The 24,979-nt window shown below is 31.0% G+C and overlaps 1 protein-coding gene across 1 annotated transcript in view; it reads right to left on the reverse strand.

Annotated features, from left to right (window-relative positions):
• Positions 1-212: 212 nt before the first annotated feature.
• Positions 213-24,979, reverse strand: part of cac (calcium voltage-gated channel subunit cacophony) — a 106,754-nt gene continuing 81,987 nt past the window's right edge. The window contains exons 31-41 of the mRNA XM_085947721.1: positions 23,671-23,824; positions 22,501-22,628; positions 21,423-21,625; positions 21,084-21,295; positions 15,626-15,822; positions 13,931-13,940; positions 11,705-11,823; positions 10,682-10,893; positions 2,360-2,526; positions 1,112-1,233; positions 213-360 (exon numbers count right to left, since the gene is read on the reverse strand). Of these exons, the coding sequence (XP_085803847.1) occupies positions 213-360; positions 1,112-1,233; positions 2,360-2,526; positions 10,682-10,893; positions 11,705-11,823; positions 13,931-13,940; positions 15,626-15,822; positions 21,084-21,295; positions 21,423-21,625; positions 22,501-22,628; positions 23,671-23,824 (1,672 nt within the window). The remainder of the gene's footprint in view (positions 361-1,111; positions 1,234-2,359; positions 2,527-10,681; positions 10,894-11,704; positions 11,824-13,930; positions 13,941-15,625; positions 15,823-21,083; positions 21,296-21,422; positions 21,626-22,500; positions 22,629-23,670; positions 23,825-24,979) is intronic.

The following is a 24,979-nucleotide window of genomic DNA, read 5'->3' on the forward strand; positions in this document are numbered from 1 at the left end:
ACAGGCTCAGGTTCGATGCCGTCGCCCTCCAGCATGGCCTCCCTCTTGAGGCGGTATTCCTCCTCCTGGAGGAACTCCTGCTGCTCGTGGAGTGTGGCATCAGGGGGCAAGACTCGCTCCCCATCGGGGGCATAGTCGCGGCGGCACCGGCCGTACGGGTGGCGGGAGAGGCGCGCGAGATGGCGGGCCGGGGCACCGCCGCTCGCCGCGTGCTAGCACCAGTCGTCTTCGTCAGAGTCTTCTCGGCGGAGCCCTCGGGGCTTGTGGCCGTTGGGGAGGGGGGAGGGGAGGGCGCGCCCCCCGCCACGCCCCAGCGCCAGCGCCCGCTCGAAGCTCAGCGGGACGTCGCGCTCGATCAGTCTGAAAGATTCACATTATCCCATTAGCGAAAGTGACAATAGCAGCAGCAGTGCTATGGACATTGTTAATTGTTGAGGTGATGAGGATTAAACTAATAGTACCAAGTTGAGTAAATGGGTTTCAAAGTTGAAAAATATGCAATTGTAAATTTTATATAACTGTTTTCAACATTTTGTAAAAAAGTCTTGTTCTCCAAGGATTCTTTATTATTATTCTTTTACAATAATTAATATTGATATTTCTTTGTTTATCAATGTCTTTAGTATTTAAAAGAGGATAAGTCAAGCCAAATTATCGACAATAATAATGACATTTACACAATATGTCGGTAGGGTACCTATACAAAATAATAATGGGAATAAAATGGTTTTATATTTTGAATCTGGTTGTGATGTGAACTCATTTTTTAATATTATTATACATCACTTGTACTGTGTTAATCTTCAGCACCTCAAATTATGATAATAATCATTCAATTTATGTTGTGATGTTTTCATACTTTTACTATATTGTGTGTGAATAAAAAGGTATTTTAAAAATTAATGAAAAATTGGAATTATTGCGACACGGCCAAAAGCAGTGTTGTCGTGATATTAATTCTTTAGCTAAACTATCATTATTCCATGGGGTTTACGGTTAATTTTACATGTCAGCATCGCTTAATGTATTTCTAACTGGCGAGCAAAATTTGCTTGCAAAGAATGGACTTTGTGTGCAACAAGATAATTTGTAGTCAAGAACATGCACAAACCTTTCTCTTTCGCGGAAGTCTCTCTCTAGCAGCCTGTCACGTTCTCTGTCCCCGTCTCTGTCTCTCTCTCGTAGCTGCAACGAGTGCAAAGAGTGTGGAGTTGCATGCACAGACATGTGTTGCTGAAAATGTATTGATGTTGATGATGTGAAAATTATGCCCTCAGTTCTTAAATCTCCAGATCATTTCACTTTAATGATAGGTATCATTTGAAGGTGATGAATACTTTAAACGTGTAGTGCCCAAATACAATCGACATACATAAATAGTATGTGATTTTATTGAATAATCCAACGAATAGGCTCAAGAAATTGTAGAGATGAAATAATTTGAGGTGAGTAGTTATATTATACTTCAGTAAAAAAAACAATAAAATTTGGTTTCAAATAGAAAAGGAAAATTTTTTTTTTGAGATAAAGTAAATTACAAAAATATTAATTTTATTTTCAAGATAATTTTCATCAGACATATCGAATGATTTAGTTGAAAATGTTTCAGTGAGAATTTGAGAGAAGCTCACGTTAATTTGAAGTCAATGAATCGTTAAATTGGGCTTTATAAAGAAAAAAAAAAGTTTTTGTACTATGTATTTTTATGAAATGATTTATGTAAATTTATGATAATTTTCATTCATAAAAAAAAAACATTCATAATAGTTTACCGATGTTGATAAATCTATTTTAAAAGTTTTTTTTTAATGTTATAAACATTTTGTAATATATTTTGTTAACTGTTAATTTATGGTGGAACTGGATTGTATTGTTGTTTGATTTAATAAAACGCAAAGTTTTTTTGTAGTACTTATTCCACTTTAATAAATAAATTTGGACCGGTTTCGTAAATGTCCCTCTGGGGCGGATGAAACCGGTCCAAATTTATTTATTAAAGTGGAATAAGTACTACAAAAAAAAATTTGCGTTTTATTAAATCAAACAACAAACATTTTGTAAGTTGGTACAAAAGCCATATACTTAATATCATACACAGCATTCTATAAAAAAAGTGAATATTATAGATATTATAGCAGATAAATGCATTACTTATACATGTATATAAAATTTGAACCTAATCTAAGGATATCATAGCCTTAATTGTTTTTAATAAATTTTATTTTTGCATTTATGTCGGGATCATTCAAACCATCAAACACTGAAATAGGTTCCGTGGTTTCACATATTTATATGGCTCGGACGTTTAATGAAATTTTTGGTAGCTAATGCTTATCTTATGAGGAGAGAGTGTACTTACGTGCGTAGGGCTGGCGTTCAGCTTGGGGAAGTTGATCGAGTGAGGCGGCCTGAGCTGAAGGGTGGAAGGCTTACTGGGAGTGGGCGGAAGTCGCCTTCCATGACCTCGTCGACCGCCTGCGCTACCCCCTGCCAGCGATGACTCCCGCTCCCCACCCGCAAAGTTAACTGCATCAATGACATTATAACACGCATTTAGAGGAATTTTTAGAAAAAATCGTGGATGTAAAAATCCATATAACTTCAGGAATATTGTGTATCGTTTAACACCGAGTGTAACAATTTACCCGTCAATCAAAATTATAACACACAATGCTTTAGTTACAATATATTGAAGATTTAAACCAGACAATATACAATTAATTTATGGAAGAAAAATCTTCTCTTCCTTGATTTATTACGGTTAAATATGTAACGCCATGATCTAGAAAGTTTATCTTAATATAAAACTTAATTTCGTCCAGACTATCAATTAAATTTTGTTTTCAATTATAAAAATTATGATATCTTTATGAAACATGAAGTGGTACACATAATAATATGTAGATAGATAGATAAGTAGACATTTTACATGTATGTAAAATGTCAATGTAATTTGATAAATCATCACCCCAGTTGTGCAGTTTTGATAATTGTCATATTTTATCGATCCACTTACATAAGTCTTTGTAGCTGAAATTCTATTCGCCATCTATATCAGTATGCCATATATTTGGATTCAATATTCAAACTCAGAATTGAATATCTGAAAACTAATTATCACACATAACAAGTCACAGGGGTGATGAAATATGTATGGTAAAACAAAATTATGCATATGTACCTACATATTAAATAATTTTGGTACAAATTCTATACTATAATGACCATAGGATTCTATTAAAAAAGGCATGTCCAACTTCAAGAAGATTGTGATCCAATATTCAGCATTAAAATTGGCAGTAATCTACCATACTCTCCCATTGTTATTCTTCAACTTCAGGTGTTAAGTTTTGATCTTCTTCTGGGCACTAATTGCACTAATTGTCAATATATTCTCCTATTGTGCAAAAACAGTACTGCTCAACGGTAAGGGAAACTACGCCTCAGTTTAAAGCGTGGGGATTGACATATTCTCTTTTTTTCACTCCTGGGGCTGGCCGTGAGTGATGCAATACAATTCAAGTGATTATGACGAGGTCACGTCGGCTTTCTCATGGTTAATTTTAAAACGGCTTTTATGTAAACTGGTTAAGTAATTAAGAATGGATTGAAATGGTATTATAGTACACGCTTTTTATATTTATACGGGATCGATCATTGGACATGCCTGAAGTCAAATATATAATATTTACCCATGGAACCTATGTAATTACATGGTCCACTAATTTTTAAGACGATGAAGTCAAAATTTTCAGATGATGACTATTAAATGTACCTTTATGCGATAACATTGTGATTGACAAATCGGAAATATGACGGAAATTTATGCATGCATGAATATCTAGAATTAAATTATTCAAAATTTATATTAGGTATGAAAATTAAAAGTTAAGAAATATAATATATATAAAAATTAATATTATTATTATGTAAGTAGCTAAGAAGAATAATAAGCAGAAGCATTTTAGCGGCACGCTGAGTCGGTACTGATAACACAGGCCTGCGAATATTAGCTGATTTTTTGTGAATCAGTTCATTTTGATAGATTTTTTATAAATGAATCATTAATAATTTCAGACTATCAAGAAACGTAAAAGTTCGCCTATATAAAACAATGTTGAAACCAATATTGTGGTTATAATAATATTATGATATTAATTATCATTGATTCCCAGAATTTTGCGAAAAATCTTTAATGCCATTTGCAAAAGTCAGATCTGGTGATGTCGTTACAATCATTAGCTCGATAATTGGCTTAGAAACAAAAACTGAATTTTCCGTTTTCATAAAACGTTGGCGAGTCATTAAAAATGTCTCATATCTTTCTTATATGTACTATTTATAATAATAAAAGTATAACATTTTATAATAATTTTTTTAGAAATTATACTTGTAAAAGAGAAATAATAAGACATTCATTTTTCAAAAATTGAAACTGCCGTTTTTGTTTCTAGAACCCTCATATGCTCATTGATGAGACTGATGTCCGATTTATCAAAACCCAATGCTTGCGATGGGTTGGCCAAATATGGATGATTGCTGTTTGTTCTAACCAAAGAAAATCATCCAATCAACAACTTGTTCTCAAATAGAGTATAATAATAATAAATGTATTTAATTTGATTGTTTTGTAATGTTTAACCCTTTACTGCATGATTTTTTTTTTTTGAAAAATTTTATTTTTTCTTGGTGTCAAAATGCCTTGTGAATGAAGAAAAAATAATGAAGAAAATATTTTTCGAAAATTTCATTAAATTTTGTATGTTACTGCGTGGTGTCGCAGATTTACGACATTTGGAAATCTTACATTTTAGTATGACAAAATACAAAACCAAATGAAAACAGTTATAAAAAACTAATGTACACACCTTATTTAATGTGTAGATATTTTTATTCAACCAATTTCAATCGTCTGTATATTTTTTTTGTTTATTTACAAATGCGGATTTTCGCGTACATACGAATTCGTCAACTGTCAAAGCAGAAATGCAGAGACTATAATGCAGAAATGCTTTATTTCTTGAAATGTCCAAACAAAATCGGTAAAGTAGGATGTTTATGGTAAAACAGTTTTCTAGGCATCGAAAAAGGATATTATTTGATAATTTACACAGATGGCATTGGCTATATCGAAATAGTTTGAAATGTTGCAAATTTGCGACACTATGCAATAAAGGGTTAATATTTTTGTTATTAATTTATTAAGGTTTCATTCTTTATTTAGGTACGTATTTGCAAACAATTTTCTTGAACATATATTATTCAAATATTAAATTGTATTTAAAAAAAATATGATCAGTTTTAGTTTTTTTTCGCAGGCCCGTGTAATAATTAATTAGAAGTCATTTGATTTACATAGATTTTTTCAATATTATTATAATAGGCACTAAATGTTGAAAGTAAATTTTTTTGACTAATACACCCTTGTTACTTTTTCACACTACTTACAGATACCTACCTACATTTATTAAAATACCTTATGTGAGTTAGCGTCAGACTTACGGTTCATTTTTAGAGAAACTTCATACAATAAAATATGAGAGGATTAATATTATTCATAATGGACTTGGTGGACACTAAATAATTCTACTGTATGGAACTACATTTCATAATAATAATAATATTTTACATGATACAAATGATGACAACAGTTAGATTATTGACAAATGATATCTAAATAATTTTAGAATTAACATTTTGATCTACCAGTAAATAATTATTAGTACGACAACTACAAAGAAATGAAAGTATATCCAACACAATGTATTTATTGTTTATCAATAGGGTGATTAATCATAAATATCTATCTAGCTAGTTATATTATTTTATGAGATAAAGGTTATTATTGATTATATTTAGGTAACTGCTTAAGTAGTACGATTATTGGTGTTATTAAAAGGATCTCAATTTTCTAGGTAAGAGGTAAGGTACCGATGTTGACAGCCAGCCAAGCGATAGTAGTTCTTGATAATGTTATGTTGATGGTTGAAGTTGTATAGAATTTTATTTAGGTACAAATGACATATTGCATAATAATAAAATTAAGCTCACAAGTCAAATTCAGACCATTATTTTTCATACAAGACATTTCGCCACATTATCAATGTTACACTATTGTAAAATGCTTTCTCAATAATTAATCAACATTTAATTTTAAATTATCATCAGCAATATCTCATTTATATGTTAACGTTTGTGTGTTAACATTAAAGTTACAAAGTTAACTGCTTTGATAGTTTACTTAAAATTATAAACAATTACATTGAATAACACAGTATTAACATTTTTTCATTCTAATAAAATTTAAAAATAATATTCTCCTCTTGTGGTTAGTGAATGTTTGGCCATCAAGTTTGATAAATAATTAATTGATGTACTATTTATTAACGAAAGTTTAATGGTTTTATTTTTAAGAAAACTTTTTTCAATTTGCGAGCAAAAGCGAAAGATTAAATTTCATGAGATGGCAGGCGATGATGCATTTTTGCAAAGAGTTGTCAGAGACAAAAAGCCAATAGACAGTCAGCGAATATAGAAATTTAAATGAAAATCGCTGAATGTATTTGAATAGCAGAAAACTGAAACTTCAATGTTATGTTTATATGTCTGCTTATGTATGTTGAATAGTTTAATTATTAATTATTCATGATGTAGATCAGACCATGGTATAATGATAGGTGTATGAAAATAATGAATGTTATTTTTTTTTAAATCTTTAAGTGGTAGGTATTTAAAAAAGGTTGAGATAAGTCAGCCAAAGATTTAGAAATTTGTTGATAATATGAAGTGAGTTTTCACTGAATAGTGTACATTGTTCAAATAATAATTATAACTAAAGTAAAAATACATATCATAAGAGAGATTAAAGTAACGGAAGGATGTTTTTAATCGTGCAAATCATGCATTTTAATATTAATAATGTCGGACCATGCATTGTTTGTATAGGCAACCACAATTTATATTTACTAATTGTTATTATCTGTGTTTCAATTATTATAAAACTTCCATCTAGAAATAATACATATTTTCCCAAGAATATTGCAAAGGCTACGTATTGTTGACAATAGGTATAGTAAAAATCGATGTGAAACACTGAACCGTGGTTGCAAATACAAGCAGTATTTTGGTAAACTGAATGAGAAATAATTATTTATTCCATGAACTAAACAGGTGGAATTTATTTAAAATAATTATAAATATTCTAGTTTGGTTTGATGTTTCTTAAATATGATACCATGCAATAATATCGACTGGTATTTAAGTAATACGGTTTCTAATTAATAAAACTATTATGAAAACTATGTATTAAATGGACTGAACAACTAGTTTATATCTCTATAAATGATATTCATACAAAATCTACTGATTAAATAAAATGAATAGCAAAAATCAAAATGATTGTCACTAATTTGATAGTACTATAAATAATAATAATTTCGGCATGATTATAGCATTTTCAATGTTGTGTATAAATTGAAATGCCATACATAGACACTATTAAGAACTGCATTATAATGGCGAAAATAATATAGGTAGGTAATTAGTAATATTAGCATGAATTAATACTGTAATAAATTGTTGTAGAGCTATCATTTTTTCAAATATATTATTTTGTTATGATTCTTGTGCAACATTTTCTTGATGTAGTTAGTGTTTGACAGGAATTTTTATAACACAATGTTGAAATTTTTTAATACAACAATATAATATTATAAAACGCTTCTATTAACATGTCAAAAGATGATATGGAAAAGTGATTTGTTGTTGTCATTGTTGAAGATAAGTTGTAAATGTCGAGTGTATGAATGTGTTTAGAATCTCAACATTTAACGGTAGGTCAACTAATAAAAATAATGATAATGCATATTCAATTATTGTGGGTAATAAATTTTATAGCTTCTAGCATATATGAATGATAGCGATGAATTAAACGAAAGTTTCTGTTAGGTACCTCTACAGTTATCCAGTTCAAATTTGATAGGTTTTACTAATAAAATGCATTAGTATATAATAAATAAGTATAGAATTGAAATTTGAAGTTTGTCTAACATGGAGATCAAAAAGACATCAAATTATTTACCAAACGTACATGATTTAAGCATGTCTGTAAAAATAGTAGTGCATGTTGTAGATTGTAGAGATGGAGTGAACAATGTCGAATGGGGCGTATGGGCTGAGAGTAGAAGTGTGGTATGTGTGTGTGGGTGTGTTGGCTGTGAAGGCGATGCGCTGTTGGCTTGGCTCTCACCCGAGTGTGGGGGTGCCCTGGGGTGCACCCGCTGCCTGTCGCGCGGGCTGGGCGAGCGCGACCTCTGTCCCAGGCTGGTGGTGGCGAAATGCCGGTGATGATGATGATGGTGGTGGTGTCGGTCGCCGCGGTCGGCGGGAGACCTCGCCGGCGAAGTGGACGCGCTCCACGAGCCCGCGTTTCCGCTCACGCGCCACACCTCCTCTGATATGTACCGTCACCCAATATGTAGATTTTATAGTCCATTTTTTTACGCAAAGGTTTAATATATTTTTTTAGAGCAGTCGGTGATTAGAAGTTTTCATATATCATTTTCCTTCCAATTAATAAAATCACTATTCAATAAAATAATCAACTTTTGAGGTCCATCGATTAGAAGGAAGAAATAATGAATATTTAAGACGTTAAGTATTATATTAGCCAGGATAAAGTTGATAAATCACAAAGTTTGTAAAATAGTGGAGTATTTATATCCAGTCTATTAGGTGGCAACTAATCATTAAAAAGTTGGTAAATATTATTTTAAAGTTGGTAAATATTATTCATACTGTTTCCTAATCTGACAAAAAATTTAACTCCCTTAAATAATATTATATAAATTGAAAGAGTAACATAATCATTGAGCACCTGCCCGCCCCATCCACCACCTTGATTAATTAATTAATTTGTAATATTATGCCGGCTTGCACTGCGATGTTATATAAATATTTACCTATACTGAATAATTGCATTTTCTAGTGAAAGCTACATGCGAGTTATAAGCGTATTTTATAATAGATAAATATATATTATTATATTAATTAAATAAAATCAAATAAAATTCATTAAAATAATAAATTCTCCATTATTCAAAATAAGTACAATAAATATATGAACAATATATTGTATACATACATCTAAATAATTATAGTCTTTACAAAAGTAGGAACTTATTCTTCCAATGTCATGGACATGCATTCAATTTTACAGCAAATTTTTTTGTTAGATATATTATATACATTGCTAAAATACACATACCTAACCTAGAAAATGTTATATGGCAATGAGGTTGACTTTAAAATATGAAGTACATTAACTGATACAAATGCTGCTTAGCTGTTTTAGTTTGTTTTGTAATCAGTATAATAAATTACCCGCTGTTTGACAGGTCTTGAATTTATTAAAATAAAAGTCTCCATTGCTTTGAACCTGCTTATTTTCTTTAAGGTAGAGTTTAATAGGTATTAGAGACATGTACTGACTGAATTATGAGAATAAACGCCATTAAAAATACACATATAAATATATTTTTTAGTATGATTCAAAATATTAATTCAAAGCTCAATAATTATTATCAAATTTGTTAAACTATGCAGTAAAACATGAAGTAATATCAATATTGGAATAAGAGTTATGAATGACAACTTGAATTTATATAACAAAAATTTAATCACGTTTCTTCGATACAATACCATTTTGATATTGATTATTTTTTAAGAAATCAGACAATTTAAAAACTGATTGTCTCAGGGTCAGATGCTTAGTCTAGCTTAGGGACAATATCGCCAATTTAACAAGTGGCTCCACCCAACATAATGTTGGAATAAGAAACACAATTGACAGTAGCTGTGGTCAATTAAATTAATGTCATTTAATTGTCAGCAAAATCAGGATTCAATTATCCAATTCACATGGCAGATAAATGTATAATATTTTAAATAAGAATGTAGTTTGATAATCATAATACATTTTTCGTGCGAGCAAAATCAAATTGTCCAAACCAGTATGACATTTTTTTGTATGCATGTTGTAAAACTAATGTTTGACACAGTGCCACAATTCAAATATTATATATTGATTGCAAAGGACACTATCGTCAATATGTGCATTTATTCAATTAAAACACTGACAAAGCAACCATTAAAATGTTTAAAGTTAAAATTAGCTATTATTCAATTTTATATTCAGCTGTTTTAATAATTTTACTAATGTAGAAAATAAAAGAAAGGTATGACAAATTGGAATTTAAAAAATGACAGCACTTTGGATTGCAAAACATTTAGCTGATAACATCATAACTAACTACTAACTATGGAACGGATTCATAATTAGTTAGTTTAAGATACGTCGGCATCTTTACATCTGGTACTTAGTCTCACATAAACGTTCAAACATTCAATCTATAAATGATAAGGCAGTTCAATTAGAAACGGAGAAGATAAATTTAATAACATGATAGCTATCATGAAATCCTGATTCAATTACTGATCAACCATATATGCATCGATATTCAGAATGTATTTGATTATGTACGCGACGAGATATAGTTTAAACTCCATTGACTTAAAATACTTATTCTGAATTTATTAAAATGATCCGATGATGCTTCGTTTAGTGTTGCGTGAGTGATAAACAATTATAAAGTATCCAGGTAAAAGAGTTAATATAACTCACCGCCTGGCACCCTGTAGTGCGCTCCTTGGTGATGGTAGCGAGTTCCCGAACCCTGCCGGTGATGATCGTGCTTGACTATTTCCACCACATTGCTTACTGTATCTGAAAAGCCTATGTCATGATGGTGCTGTGGGCCTATGGGACCCACGTGGTAGTGGTGGGGTCCTCTCCGGCGTGGGCTCGGGGTCCGGACAAGAGGCGATGGACCCCGTCTACAAATAAAGCATTACAATAAAATTAGCATATTATGTTAAATTGAGGCGATACCTACATTCAAAGAGATCGGTCTATATTAGAGAGTTTTTTTGAGGTTTCTATATTGGATTGGTAATTATAAAAATATTAAGCTTCTCTACGTTGGCTATTCTTTGTACATAAAATCAAAATATGATGATCTGTCGACGTTTTGCTTTGATTACTTACTATTATTTATTATTTTACACAAAAGTTCATTGCATAGAAAACACTTCTTTTAGACTGATAACCAAAGACATAGAATCTTCTTCCGGATGGAGCTTTCTGTGGTGTCAAGTCGCAAGTCGCAAGTACCAGCTTGACCTAAGTGTCATTTTTGTATGAAAACTAAAATAAAAGCATTCTTCTCATTTCAAGATTTGGTAAAGGTCCCAGTGTCTGATGTTTATATGTTTAGGCTCCATCTCTATAGAAGGAGATTTTCTTCAACATCTTTGCTTATAATACTAATTCAAGGCGAGAAAAGTATATATATAAAGTGTACATAGTATATGTGTGATGTTTACTCTAAACGACTCAACAATGTAAAATAGACTTGGAGTTAATTTAATCATTGGCCTCAGTATATTTTTTTAATTTCACAGAAGGTTATTTCCAACATCTTCGGTAAATTACATATTTTTGGTATGTTTAAAATATCTAGAACCTTAACATGGCCTTGATTAATGACGGAAGTATATTTTTTCTCGTGCCATTGTATCCTACTATGTAGTGTTCACTCAATATAACTACAGTGTGCATTAGAAAAGTGAATAGTGGGTAAGTTACCTCAAGCTTGGTGAACGTCGGTGGCCATTTGCGTAAGCATGTGGCGCGGTAAGATGTCCACCATCTACGAGGGACTCCATCGACGGTTGCCTGGACCCCACGTCTTGGAGCTCCAGTGCCTAAGCAGTCGAACACAATGTCAGAAAATATCCTCAAGCTGCCATGAAAAAATGGTAAACTTTCCCCTCTTAATAACCAGATTTATCGATCAATACGCTGATTATCGTATCTGATTATTATTATTCATATTCAACATCATAAATGTATTGTTTCATTGTTCAAGCATCTGCGACGGAATATGGAGACAGGTTACATAACACATTTAGAGATGGCATTGTTTTGCCCAACAAATACAAATGGTATATGATAGAAAGTAATTTATTTTCTTATTCATCGCATACTCAAAGTAGCTGGATATGCATGCGGTAAATGTTCTTTTTGATATGCCACAAGCGTATCCGCCAATCGAAATTAAAAATTACTTTTTGTATTATTTACTATTTAATTTTGTGGGCCAAACAAACACCATCCGTAAATGCATTATATAACATGCCTTTATAATATTATGTAAGTAGCATTATAAAAGTATTCACTGATAACGTTAGATGAAAAAAATTTTGTAATCATGTAGTGAGGTATTTTCGTAGCAATTATTTCATAGTCAATTTTGATGGTTACAAAATTACATTATGTATGACAATAATATCTTACAACCACACACATGACTGAAAAACTATTTTTTTTTTTTTTTTTATAACAGTTAAATGAAAATATATTAAATTCAATGTTAAATTGATTCCCTATAAATAACTCATTAATACACATTGTGAATAATCGATGATCCTGTAAATGAATTGACACATTTATATATTTTAGAAATCAATTTCAATAAAAGGGATAAAAAAGAAAAACTTTTAAAATGTTTAATTAGTAAACCGAGGTTTTAAAGAACTTAAAAGTGGTATGTTATATAATATATTTTTATCATTAATTAATATTGAATCGATTTGAGTGGAATTTTATATATTATAAATTCTTTCCACTATCTTCTTTTGGTAAAAATGTCTAAAAGAAGTACAAAACGTTTGGTCCAATATTTACAAAAAAAAAAAACAAAAACGGGTCAATACAATAATACAGTATGTCAGAGTAAAATAACCAATCCATTTACAATTAATAGTAAGTGCTCACACTTGAAATCGTCAAATATCATGCATGCACTCGACAAAACTACAGAAAAAACATGCAGAAGAATAAATGTTTCGAAGTAAAGTAAAAATAATTCCAGCACAATATGTAATATGTAGTTAGTAGACTCCTTATTGAACAGTTTGCATGCAGATGTCAATAAAGAATATGGAAAAAAGAAACAATATGTTGTGATGATATCTAATAATTATTGTATTCGGCCGCAACGTGACCTGTTACTGATTACTTTGCTAGTGTAGTTTTCTAATGTGTGTTTGAAAATCTAAGTTTCTATCAGCGTCATAAATAACTGTACGACAATAATAATAAAACATCGCAATTAATATAAACGCACATCTCACTGACAAGTTAAATTGAGACAGTCATAAATAATGATATATTTTATAACAATAATCAACAAAAACTGATTAGAATCTTTTCTAAACCATAGTAAATTATTTTATATTACTGCCAGTCTGTCAATAAAATAATTATGTGCTAGATGATGCGATGTTTTTTTAACATTGTAACACACATGACTAGTTTTATGTACTACCTGATAATGTTTCACTAATGGCTAGTCTATGCATTTTATTTAATAAAGTTTTATTACAACCTGTCCTTATGACATATTTGATTGAGAATCAATCTGTAAACTATTGAATAAATACATGAAAACTAAAATATTATTATTTGAAATTTAGTATTTCTAATACATAATATTATGTATTGCTATAAACCTATGGTTGGCCTGGACTATTCTTCAAAATACTATAATAGATCCTATTCTAAAGATTTGAAGATATTTCTCTACTTCTATGGTACGCTGTAGTTTCGAAACATTCTTCAGTTTCAGACTGTAGAACAAGCTATGTTTTAATACATCGAATACAACACCATGTCAGGATATTTTATATACTCAATAAGACATTAAATTGACAAAAATTAATCAAATTAATTGGTTACGTTCAACAAAACCATCGAATATAAATAAATATATATTTCATTTGGTTGTGATTGGTTGGACCAGATGTTCACCTTTTTGCTCCTGAAACAAAAAGAAAACCGTACTCAAGTAAATGGTAAAACTCAGTATTTTTTTGTTCATTGAGAAATGGACATTGGCCACTTGCTTGACCTATTAGGTAGGTACATAGTCTGGATCCAAATTGAAAAACAACATGCGAATTTACCAGATGTGGGGTTTTTAAAGTTTCAAAAGCGGACACTCTGCCACAATATGTCCATTGTGGGCGCTCGTTTATTAGGAATGCTTAGCACCCTATACAAATTTCCATATTAGGAATACTATAAATTACTGTTAATTCTATTATTTTTGATTGACTCCATCAATGTTGACAATATTAAAAGTAAATTAGCAATCGTGTTCGATCCTAAGCGGAACATATATGCCTCCATAGGGCGGAGGTAGTATTAAGAGATTTTTGTTATTATGAGAAATGGAAGTTAGCTACTTGCTGAACCTATTAGGTCCACGCTTTGGGTCCAAACACACATTGAAAAAACAACATGTGAATTTGCCAGACCCAGGATTCGAACTCGAGCTACATGACTTTATAAATAAAAAGGTTATCACTCGGCCATCGTAGGCGTCACGATATTAAACTGAGCAAATTATGTCATAGGTGTAACTGTAATATAGCAATTGAATCATTTTTGAAAATGTTTAGGAGAGGCAAACAACTTTGGCTTGTTTTCATGTAATTACTTATATACTATATGAAAATAAACTGTGTAGTAATTAGGATTTTTTGTCTCTCCATATTATGGGATATAGGAGGTTTTATTACGGATGGTTCTTGCATGGTATTGGTATAAGTTAATAATAAGAACATTGCTTTTGATACACCTTTTGCAGTTTTGCAGTTACAGTACACTCTCAGTAATCTGCCGCTTGATTATCCAACAACTACTATAATCTGCCGTTATTTTTAATCGTTGAAAGCACAAAATCTAGCTCTATAATTCGCCGATATTCGATTGTCAAATTCAGTAGTCCGCTGCGTGCAAGTATACAATGCAGATGAGACGGGTTTATTTTGGAAACTTTTCCTTCATAAAACATACGTTCATCGAAGATGACAAGAAAGTAAGGAAAGTGCCCAAGGACCGCGTCACAATTATGCCGTGCTCCAATGCAACCGGGACACACAAACTGAAGCTCTTGGTCATAGGGAAAGCCAGGAATCCTAAGCCATTCAAGAATATCTGCCTCACTGAACTACTGGTTGTGTCAAGTGATTTACTGTTTAATATTTAGTTAATAAACTTAGTTTATAAATATGTATAATTTAGTAAATACTTGATTTTGATTATAAATAAAACCATAATTTGCGAGTACAAATTTCTCAAAAAAAACCGTTTTTACGAAACACCTGTTTTAATTTTTGCCATGTTTTGTATGTATGCACTTTAATCCGCCGCTTTCACTAATTGGACACTTGTCTGGTTTTTGGGGTGGCGGATTACTGAGAGAGTACTGTATATCAACAATATATTTACAGTGTATCCTCAAACAATAATTTTCCATATTATATTGGTATTAAGTTTGAACACAGTAAAAATATTAAAGGTGACGTTTCTGTATATAAGAGAGTTGAAATTATTTGTGAGTGTTGATATAATTGCTTGACAATTTAAATGAGCAGTCAATATTCTGTTACGTTATTCACAGTCTATTTAAATAGTGTAATATGTGATGGAAATAATTACCTGAGCGATCGGTTGCGGACGGTGTTGCGCCTGGAGAGAGATGTCAGTGGCTGTGGACCTTCTTCTGGCTTCTCCGGCATAAGGGCGGCTACGGGGGCCATGACGGGGGCCTCCGTCGACAATGAGCCGGCCCGAGAGCCCCCCGGCCCTCCCAAACCGGCAGCCATGTCCAGCAGGCAGTTAAAGAACGACGCCTTCTGCTAAGTGCGGCGTACATCGTCTCAAATATCGGAACGATGGCGATTTTTACGCACACCGGACTGATTTAAGGTTAACCTCATCACTATGTCTATTTTGACTGACCAGCTTAACGAAATGATCGACCCTAAGCTTGCGATACTGAACGTGACGTATAGTAGGTACTTCCGCTAGGAAACTGTCATAAGAGAAATACTAGGGACATCTAGGCTGACAGTTATTAAACTAAATAAAAAAAAGAAACTTGTTTTTCACTTACTAAATGCATATTATTACAATATGTATACAGAAATAATATCAACAATTTTGTTGCAGTCTTGCTTGAGTGCGAGTGAAAGTTTCAATATTAGAATAATAATTATAAGTACATCAAAATCTGATTGCGTCTAATGAAAATTCTTTCCTTGAAAAAAGTTTTTGTTAAGTTTATATTTATATAATAACATTACTGATCAAAACAAACACAATTAACCTTTGAGCTGTAGAAAAATATTTCTATAGATAATCTTTCATGTGTGATAATATTATAATATACTATTGAAAAAAATGTGTTTTAAAACTCGCACAGGACGACACAACTAATAAATAGGCTTAATTTAAGAATTTTGCTTATATTCGTGTATATAAAGAAGCCGCTAATTATCTATGAAATACTTGTGAAAAGTTGTCAAGTACCTACTAAACCTGTGCAATATTTGTGGGTCGATTTAGTTTAGATGTATTTAAGTATAAGTCTGTTCGCTTTGTATAAAGCTGCTAAATTATAGAAATTGCAGTCGGTGATAGAAGTGATTAGTTTTGGAAGATGTGTCGGGAACAAGATTACTGCAAGCAATTTTATGATCAAGCGTCTTGCCTTTGTTGTACAGTGAATATCATGAAATATATCAGGTTAGATGTCGAAAGATTTAGAAACATTCGGAAATATAAGAATAAGCATTCAGATTCATAGATGAAAGGTTGAAAAGCAGTGCCAACTTTAGAAAGGAAATTCATTACAAGTATAAATGGCATTAAGTAATAATTCAATAAAAAGAAAATATTCAGGGCATTCTTTCAACAAAATAAATTATTATGCCTCTCCAAAAAGTATCAATTTGAGAAACTGTGGATTAAATTTAATCATGATGCAAATAGTTTATAGATTTCATCATAATGTTAAATTAGAAAAGTAGTAATAAAGTCATCAAATAATTAATATCAAAAGTACATAAAGAATCAAAAGAAAAATCAAGCATTTATGTAACATTTCATTTATTATAATATATTATTGTGGAAAATTTAATTGTAAAAATTATTTACAAGTATTTCAATTGTGAAAGAATAATTAATATATTGTTATTGAGACGTAATGATATAGAACATAAATGCTTGCTATCTACACAGCCAATTTTTTACAATCATATTACAATGGGATGTAAATTAATTACCTTATCAAAAGACTCTACGGATAAAATTCAACTTTCAACGAGAGATCATGCTTATAAAGATGTTCAAGTCATTCAACAAATGGAAGGTCAATAATTAGACGATACAAAAAAAATAGTTTGAAAAACCTACGGGTGCATTCATTAAAAATATCAATACTATAAGATAAAATTGACAATCCGATAGATCAAAATCTAAGAAGGCATTAATATACTATTCACTGACAATGTTAGCAAATTGTATCTCTGAAACAAGAATATGTTTTATGGTATATAAAGTAAAATAAAACTTATTTAAATTTAAGTTAAAATTACAGTTACGTTATAACTGCGTTTGCCAAATCTAGTAAGGTAAGCAAGAGACAGAAGTATTTTAATATATGTTTTTCTATAATTGACTCATTTTCGTTCAACTTTTAATTAATTTCCACTATCAACCACACTTTCAATTCAATTCTATCAATGAACACGTAAGCTGATATTTTTTGATTTAATTTGAAATTTAAATTTGCTATTTAAAAACTATGGAACAGTATCATCCAATGTGTCCATAAATATATGTAAAAATATTTATTATATTGGCAGAGTTTTTCTTTTTGGTGTGGATTCTAAGATATTCGGAAAAAGTTATTGATAATTTCATATGAAGCGAATGCTTTGGAAAAATGGAAATAGTTAAAGCTTGTCATAAAAAGAAAATTAGATCCAAATTAAAAGAGGTAAAAGAAGACACTATATTATATCTACAGTACCTACCCATATAAAGTAGGGATGTAAATAATGAAAAATGTCTACGGAAAAACTACAATAAAATCATAGATTAATCAATTAGGATTGGAAACCTCACGTTTGTAAGATATTTTGATAAAAATATTGAATGGTTATTCTATAGTTTTTATGTCTACTTATAATCCTAAAAACGCAATTAAAGAGTAAAATTATGTTGAACTACGAATGATTAATGATAACTCTGCACAATACAAGATATAGATTAAATCGACAATAAAAAATATTTATAGGTTAATAATAAAATTATCAATGTGAATATTTTTATTCTCTAAATCGTTTTTTTTTCACAATACATAATCGTAAAATCAATTATTAATGTTGACTATTTGTAACCAAATCTTTGTTATTACCAACTGCTCGTAACCACCGTTTTCACTGCTTTGCGCATAACACTGAATAAAATAAAAAGTATTGAATACATTACAAAATCAAGAATAGATTTATTTCTTCAAAATTCATTATTTTATTCAGTTTTAATAATCGTCTTCTTGGTTACGAGTAATCAGTTAACAAGAATTTAGGTTACAAGTAGTTAACAGATCACCATGGATATCGGTATAAATTTTCGAATTATTAAGGACATTTATTACAGGATTAACAACTTATTTAATTAAATGAAATTGCAGTCAGTACTTAGGTACATTACATATACCTATTATGAGTTTGGACAATGTCGGACCAAGGTGGGAATATGGTATTGTATGATTTCTAAAACTTGTCAACATTTCTTCAATATAAAAATGTCCATCTCTATTAGGTTTAAAAAGCTTTACTGATATTTTGAGTTGTAATAATAATGAAATAGTTCATATTATTATGTTGTAACAAAGTGTTTCACATATTTTATTAAGACAATAAAATTATGAAAGTCGACATAGCAGAGTTACCAGTAATAATAATAAAAAAGAAATATCTTCTGCACCTAAAATGACTAAAAATATATATATGGACATAATTTTGTATGAGTTTGTAACAAGATGCGTATTTATATAAAATAAATAGCGTCGAAAATTTTCAAATAAGAAAATCTAATTTCTTCGTTACAAGTGCAAAAATGTTAGGTAGTTATAATAATATAATGAATGAGTAAAAAGCTTAAGATAAAAGAAAAATTATTCTGATTTTGTAGGTATTTAAATATGGGTACTACCGGCTGATTCGCCGATGGGCTATTATTGCCAGCAAACGCCTGAAACACGCAAACATTCCGGTGTAGGGAAATTCCCATGGGAAAGGGGCACTATTTTCATTACTGGCAACATACAAAGCTTTTTAGAATTAAACCGATCAATCTCTGATTTAATAATAACAGTTTCATTAACATTAAGATAAAAGTAAATTACCACTTTTGCTTCAAAGTAAAGTATATAGACCTCCACAAGGTTTTGGTTCTAAAGAGACATTTTTTTTTACAAAGAATGATTGTTGGGCATTCATGTAAACCATTGGTTCTTTGCTATGGATCAATAACACATTGAACAAAAACAACAAGGGAGTCAAACCCGATGCACCACTTTAGAGACAGGCGCTATGCCACTACTCCACTCCACTGTGGTGTTTAAGGGAATAAAGCATTGCAGGCACGTAATTATTTTTGTAAAAATATTTCAAAACTTAGGAATAAAGTTAAATTATACCCCATAATTTTGTCTGAAAGTCGAGGATCTAATACTGAGTTTGCAAAGTTTTTTTCAAACAACAGTTGCAAATATAGTAAGTTGTTTTCGATTTATCCTTTAATTTATATAATTTAATGTATGGATTTCGCGACCCTAATACTACAAGGTTCTAAGTGTTCGTCCTTGAAAAAACAAACCCAATAATGAAGTAGTATTCTAAGCTGACTCATTGTTACTTTTGTTTCTCCAAGGACAAACACTTAGAACCATGTAGTTCTCCACTCGCGATTTGTCTAGGAGTCATATGAATATAGGTAGAGGTACAACTCAGATTCCGAGATGATGTTTAAACTAAAAAAGATACCATAAAAAAGCTCTGCGTGTTGCCAGTTTCAATAACGTATCTGACTCAATCCGTTTATTATCGGTAAACTAAATCTCTGCGTTCAACTTAAATCCTATTGTGGGACATATGACACACATCTACCAATAACTACACGGACATCTTTAATTATTACACTACACGGGGCTTCTATAAACGTCACAGTCGTTAGTATTATGCAACATCCTACACACATTTTAAATCAATAATAAATAATTCAATTAATAATTTCTGTTTACTGGCAACATTAATTAGAACACACAATATGGCCGGTATTTTAATCGAAGTAGGTTCGTAACAACATTAATTTGACTCAAAATTAATTTAATACACGATTGGCTATATTACACACTATTTTATACTTCCACTCATAAATTAAAAATTTGAACGCTAATTTTACGTTAGAAATATAATTATCTAAAGATTTTATAAATATGTATTATGTTCTTTGCCGCATACTTTACAAAGCTTTTTTTAAATTCATCGTAATCAACCATCGTTATACCACCAAACATATAAATAGATTTCGACTTATAAAGGAATTTAAAACCACTTTTCTCAGTTAAATGTATTAAAGTAGGTACCTAAATCATTTTAATTAGGTACTTTGGATTATCAATCCTTTTAATTTATAAAATAATACAATCAAAATATACCCAAATAATTATCCTGTTTTTAAATTAAATCATAACGAAATGGTAAGTTAATTTATTTTATTAATTTTAAAAAGAGTAAGTACAAATGTTCAACAATATCACAAATTGTTGATTGCCGAAATAAATTTGATGATTAAAATGTCTCGGAAACATTTGTTGAATTACTACCGCTAAACTGCTCGCGTATATTTTGTAATATCAGTGAAAGTTATTTATAAAGAAAATTGCGTGCTATATAATTATAACATTAGTGAGTAAGATATTCTGGACGATGAAAATTATAAAAAAATAACGTTTATACCGAATGTGTGAAGTCTGTTGTTATTAATAAGGTAAAAGAAGGAAGGAGAGAAGTCTGCGAGCAAAGAACGGTGGATTGTGACTAACCGGGATGCCGGTGGGTTCGACTTGGCCGAAGCGTGTCGTCCGCCAACTTTCTAGGATGAGAAGGCCGGCGTACACTTTGCCGACGGTTAGCTTTCCGGCGTTCAGCGTATCCATTTTAGGAACTAGGAGGTCGAGCATCTTCTTGGCTTGCAGGGGCCATATGTGGCTCACCGTTTCTCGAAGCTCACTATCCGCCTGGTCCATTTCCTCCGCTGGAATAATTATATGATCCTCAATTAGATAATGACTTCAATCAACTTCACGTTTGATGGCCTTCATTTGGTCACCCTGGAATTTTAATTAAAACACTCAAATTTTAATAAAAATCAGTCACATTACCTGATCTCATTTTAATGCTAAGATTTTCTCTGATGAGCGCGAACAGAGTCGTTGTGAAGTTGACCTTCCCCTCTGCGTCCAGCGGCATATTCATTCTGATGAGTTTTTTGTATGCCAGTCTGTTCGGACACTTGTTTCCGAAACCTAGAGGAGGGTCCATGTTCTTCAGCATGTCGTACATCTCTGAGTAATGAATTTTGCCCCTGAAATAAGATGTGAATACAATTACAACTACCGAATATAACTTTTCCGGAATTTCTGAAACAGCAATTTAAAGAGAAAACCTTATATTGCAGTAAAAGTAAAAAACTATCATTTTCTATCTTAATGCCTAGTCCAGACAAAGATAAATGGGTTCGGTGAACATTAACCATTGTATACAAACTGATGAAGTCATAACTGAATAGAAATAATGTTTTTTGAGTTGGTGACTTTTGCCTGAATGGTGACTTACTATGTAGCAAATCAAATTAGCAATGTAAATGAATATCTTTACACATGAACTTTATCGTCATTCATGAACATTCTTTATTTAAAAAGATAGTTTTGCAATTTCTTTGATACATTGCATATCTCATAGAATTTTTTTTTCATTTTACAATTTATTTCAGGATAAAATGATAATTTTATCTTAACGAAAATTATAATTAAGTAAGTATGTACATCTCTTGATAATGGCCTCTGCAATGAGCCCGTAACGTCAAGTAAAGAAGGAAGAAGGACACACGGCGGAAACCCAAAAATCTACTACGATTTTCTTTTCTCTTTCATGTACTACATTTGACTTCTAACACTTTTCTCTAGGACGTCCGACATATGTAAGCTAATTTATAATTATTTATTCATAATGGTGTGTTCATTTATCTTAGTAATTATGCAAAGTAAAAAGTATTTTCCACAGATGGTGCATATATAAGATGGAGTCTTTCTCTTATTTCATCCATTTCTCTACACAACAAGCAATGGATGCCTGACTAAGGGGTACTTCTCATTACTATTACTTTCTTATTATGTTAAGGTATCGTCTTTATAGAAGAATTTTCTCTTTAACATCTTTGGTATTGTCTCAAACACTTACGTTGCATTTGGATCGTACTCTGCCCATATTCTGACAAACTCGTCAAGATGATGTGCTCCAAGAATCGAAGAGTCTCGAGTCAGATAATCAAAGTTGTCCATGATGACAGCAACGAACAGATTCAACATCTGGAGAAATTACACAATAACAATTTTTATTTTGTCAATAATTTACAAATATACACATCATGTAATTGGAAAACACCTCAGAGAAATATACATATAACCACTAGAAAAAAATCTTTTCAAAAAAAATGTGACACAGCATGATTCGAACCCACACCCCTGGGATTCGCACCCATGTGCTTATATCTAATTACGACGAAATTAACTATCTAGTAGTTTTTATAGTTTTTACAATTCTCTCTGAAGTGCTTTCTAAATAATTGGGTACATTTTTTGGCAGTCGGCTCTTGTATTTTAAATCAAAGTATTAATTACCTTAATTTTATTACAAACTGGTGTCAGGATCTCTCAAAATTTTAGTTATAATTATATTTCTCTGAGGTGTTAATATAAAATTATGTATGATCAATAAAGAATATTACATTGTCACAAAAAAGATAGTTTATTATTTATAAATATTATTTTATAGTAATTAATTGAATGTTTGGCAAATTTTTTTTCACATGTAAGTGAGAAAAACTGAACATACATATTTCAAACCGCCATTTTTGCAAGTTAACTTTTCACATACAGAATATTGACCGTTTGATTTCTATGGTAATCTAGTAAATATCATTTAGGGCCAGATGCTTAGTGATACTAAACTGCTACATAACGTTAGCCGGCCGTTTATTCTGCGGCGACACACTGATAGTGCCAGAATTGAGAAACGCAAATGACAGCTGTCAAAATAATAGTATTGTGCACATATTTCGAATGAGTATAGTGTTGTATTTCGTTTGAATTTCAATTGAAACTCTGGCTAGTTTTATGTCACGTACAAATAAATGAAATATTATATTCACTTGAATTCCATGCACAATAATATGTATGATAGTTTTGACAGATGTTAACATTATGCGTTTCTCAAAGATGCCATTTATCTTGGTTGATTTAATCTTTTCAAGAGATTCAGCTAATACTATTATAAATTAATTAGGTTAATTTATTAATGACATATTTGCATCCGGCCTTTAGTTGATGAGAAATGTTCATGGGCACTCACAAGAAAGGAACAGAAGAAAATGAAGGACACGAAATAGGCGTAGGCGAGGGTGGAGCCGCACATCTCTCCGACGGGTTTGTTGGCTTTCGGGTCGCACGGCCTGTCCTTGAGGCACGACAGCATGATGCTTGGCCACGACTCCCCCGTCGCACATCTAATGTTCACACATTCACAAAACACGTTATAGAACATAGTGTATTTAAAACAACTCTTATGAATAAATTACTAATTGCTTCTATGAGAGCTTAAAAATGAAGCTGAACAATGATTGAAATGAGACTAGTCTTTCAAATATCAAACTTATTTCACAAAAAGCTATGACTGCATCCGAAGTTCTTTTATAGATTATTAAATCTTGTTTTTATCATGTCAACGAAGCAAACTGTATTTCACAAAGACTAAAAGTTAAATGACTTTTTATTCGGACAGTTAAGATACTATGGACATATTATAATAATAGTACGTAGTATTTAAATTAGATTAAATAAACAAATATAATATAATTAGAAAAAAATATTATCATAATAATTAAGATATTGCTTTAAGCATACTGTTTTTTTTAACTAGTCCATTAATATATTGAGTGAACTCTATGAAATTGACAACTTTGAATATCCATGATTAATACATATTGACAATTTTTAAGAAATATCTAATCGGTGATGTGACATTGACAATATAATTATTCTAAAATGACGTAGGTTTATTTTTTACGTTAACAATCTTTGATAATTACAAGATATTGTTTTTAACAATAGTTTATTAATGTTGTCAGCTGTTGTCAAATGAGTTTACTGAATTAGGTTTGTCTTTCACTATTGGACAATATGAAAAAATTTAATGCTACACAGGATTAATCGGATATTATATATTTTAAAAATTAACAACATTATCGTAGAGAGCATTAATCAAAGATGTTTCTATGCACGCTGTATCATTTACGTAGATTTGGCTGTAATAAGAACAGTTATATTATTTAATTCAATATGCTTGTTAAAAATTATCAAATTAAACTACTTAATATATTATTTGTTTTGGCAACTTTGAAGCGGCAGCATACCAAATATGTTTTCAAAATACACACACACACACACACAAACACATCAAGTGAAAAGTGCAACATTAAAAGCCTTAGAGCGGTTAAATTAAAATAATGTAAATCACAATATTAATAAATATAAATGAAAACAAAATGTGCATGAAGGTTTGTGTTCACAAATTTATTACTTATGTTGTTAATCCGTTCCTAGTGATTAAAACGGTTAGAATAAAAACACTATGCATGTGATATTATTGCAATATCTTTTTT

This window comes from Rhyacophila brunnea, unplaced genomic scaffold, assembly GCF_057557595.1.
Source record: "Rhyacophila brunnea isolate RB1 unplaced genomic scaffold, BYU_Rbru_1.0 scaffold_2, whole genome shotgun sequence".
Lineage (NCBI taxonomy): Eukaryota > Metazoa > Arthropoda > Insecta > Trichoptera > Rhyacophilidae > Rhyacophila > Rhyacophila brunnea.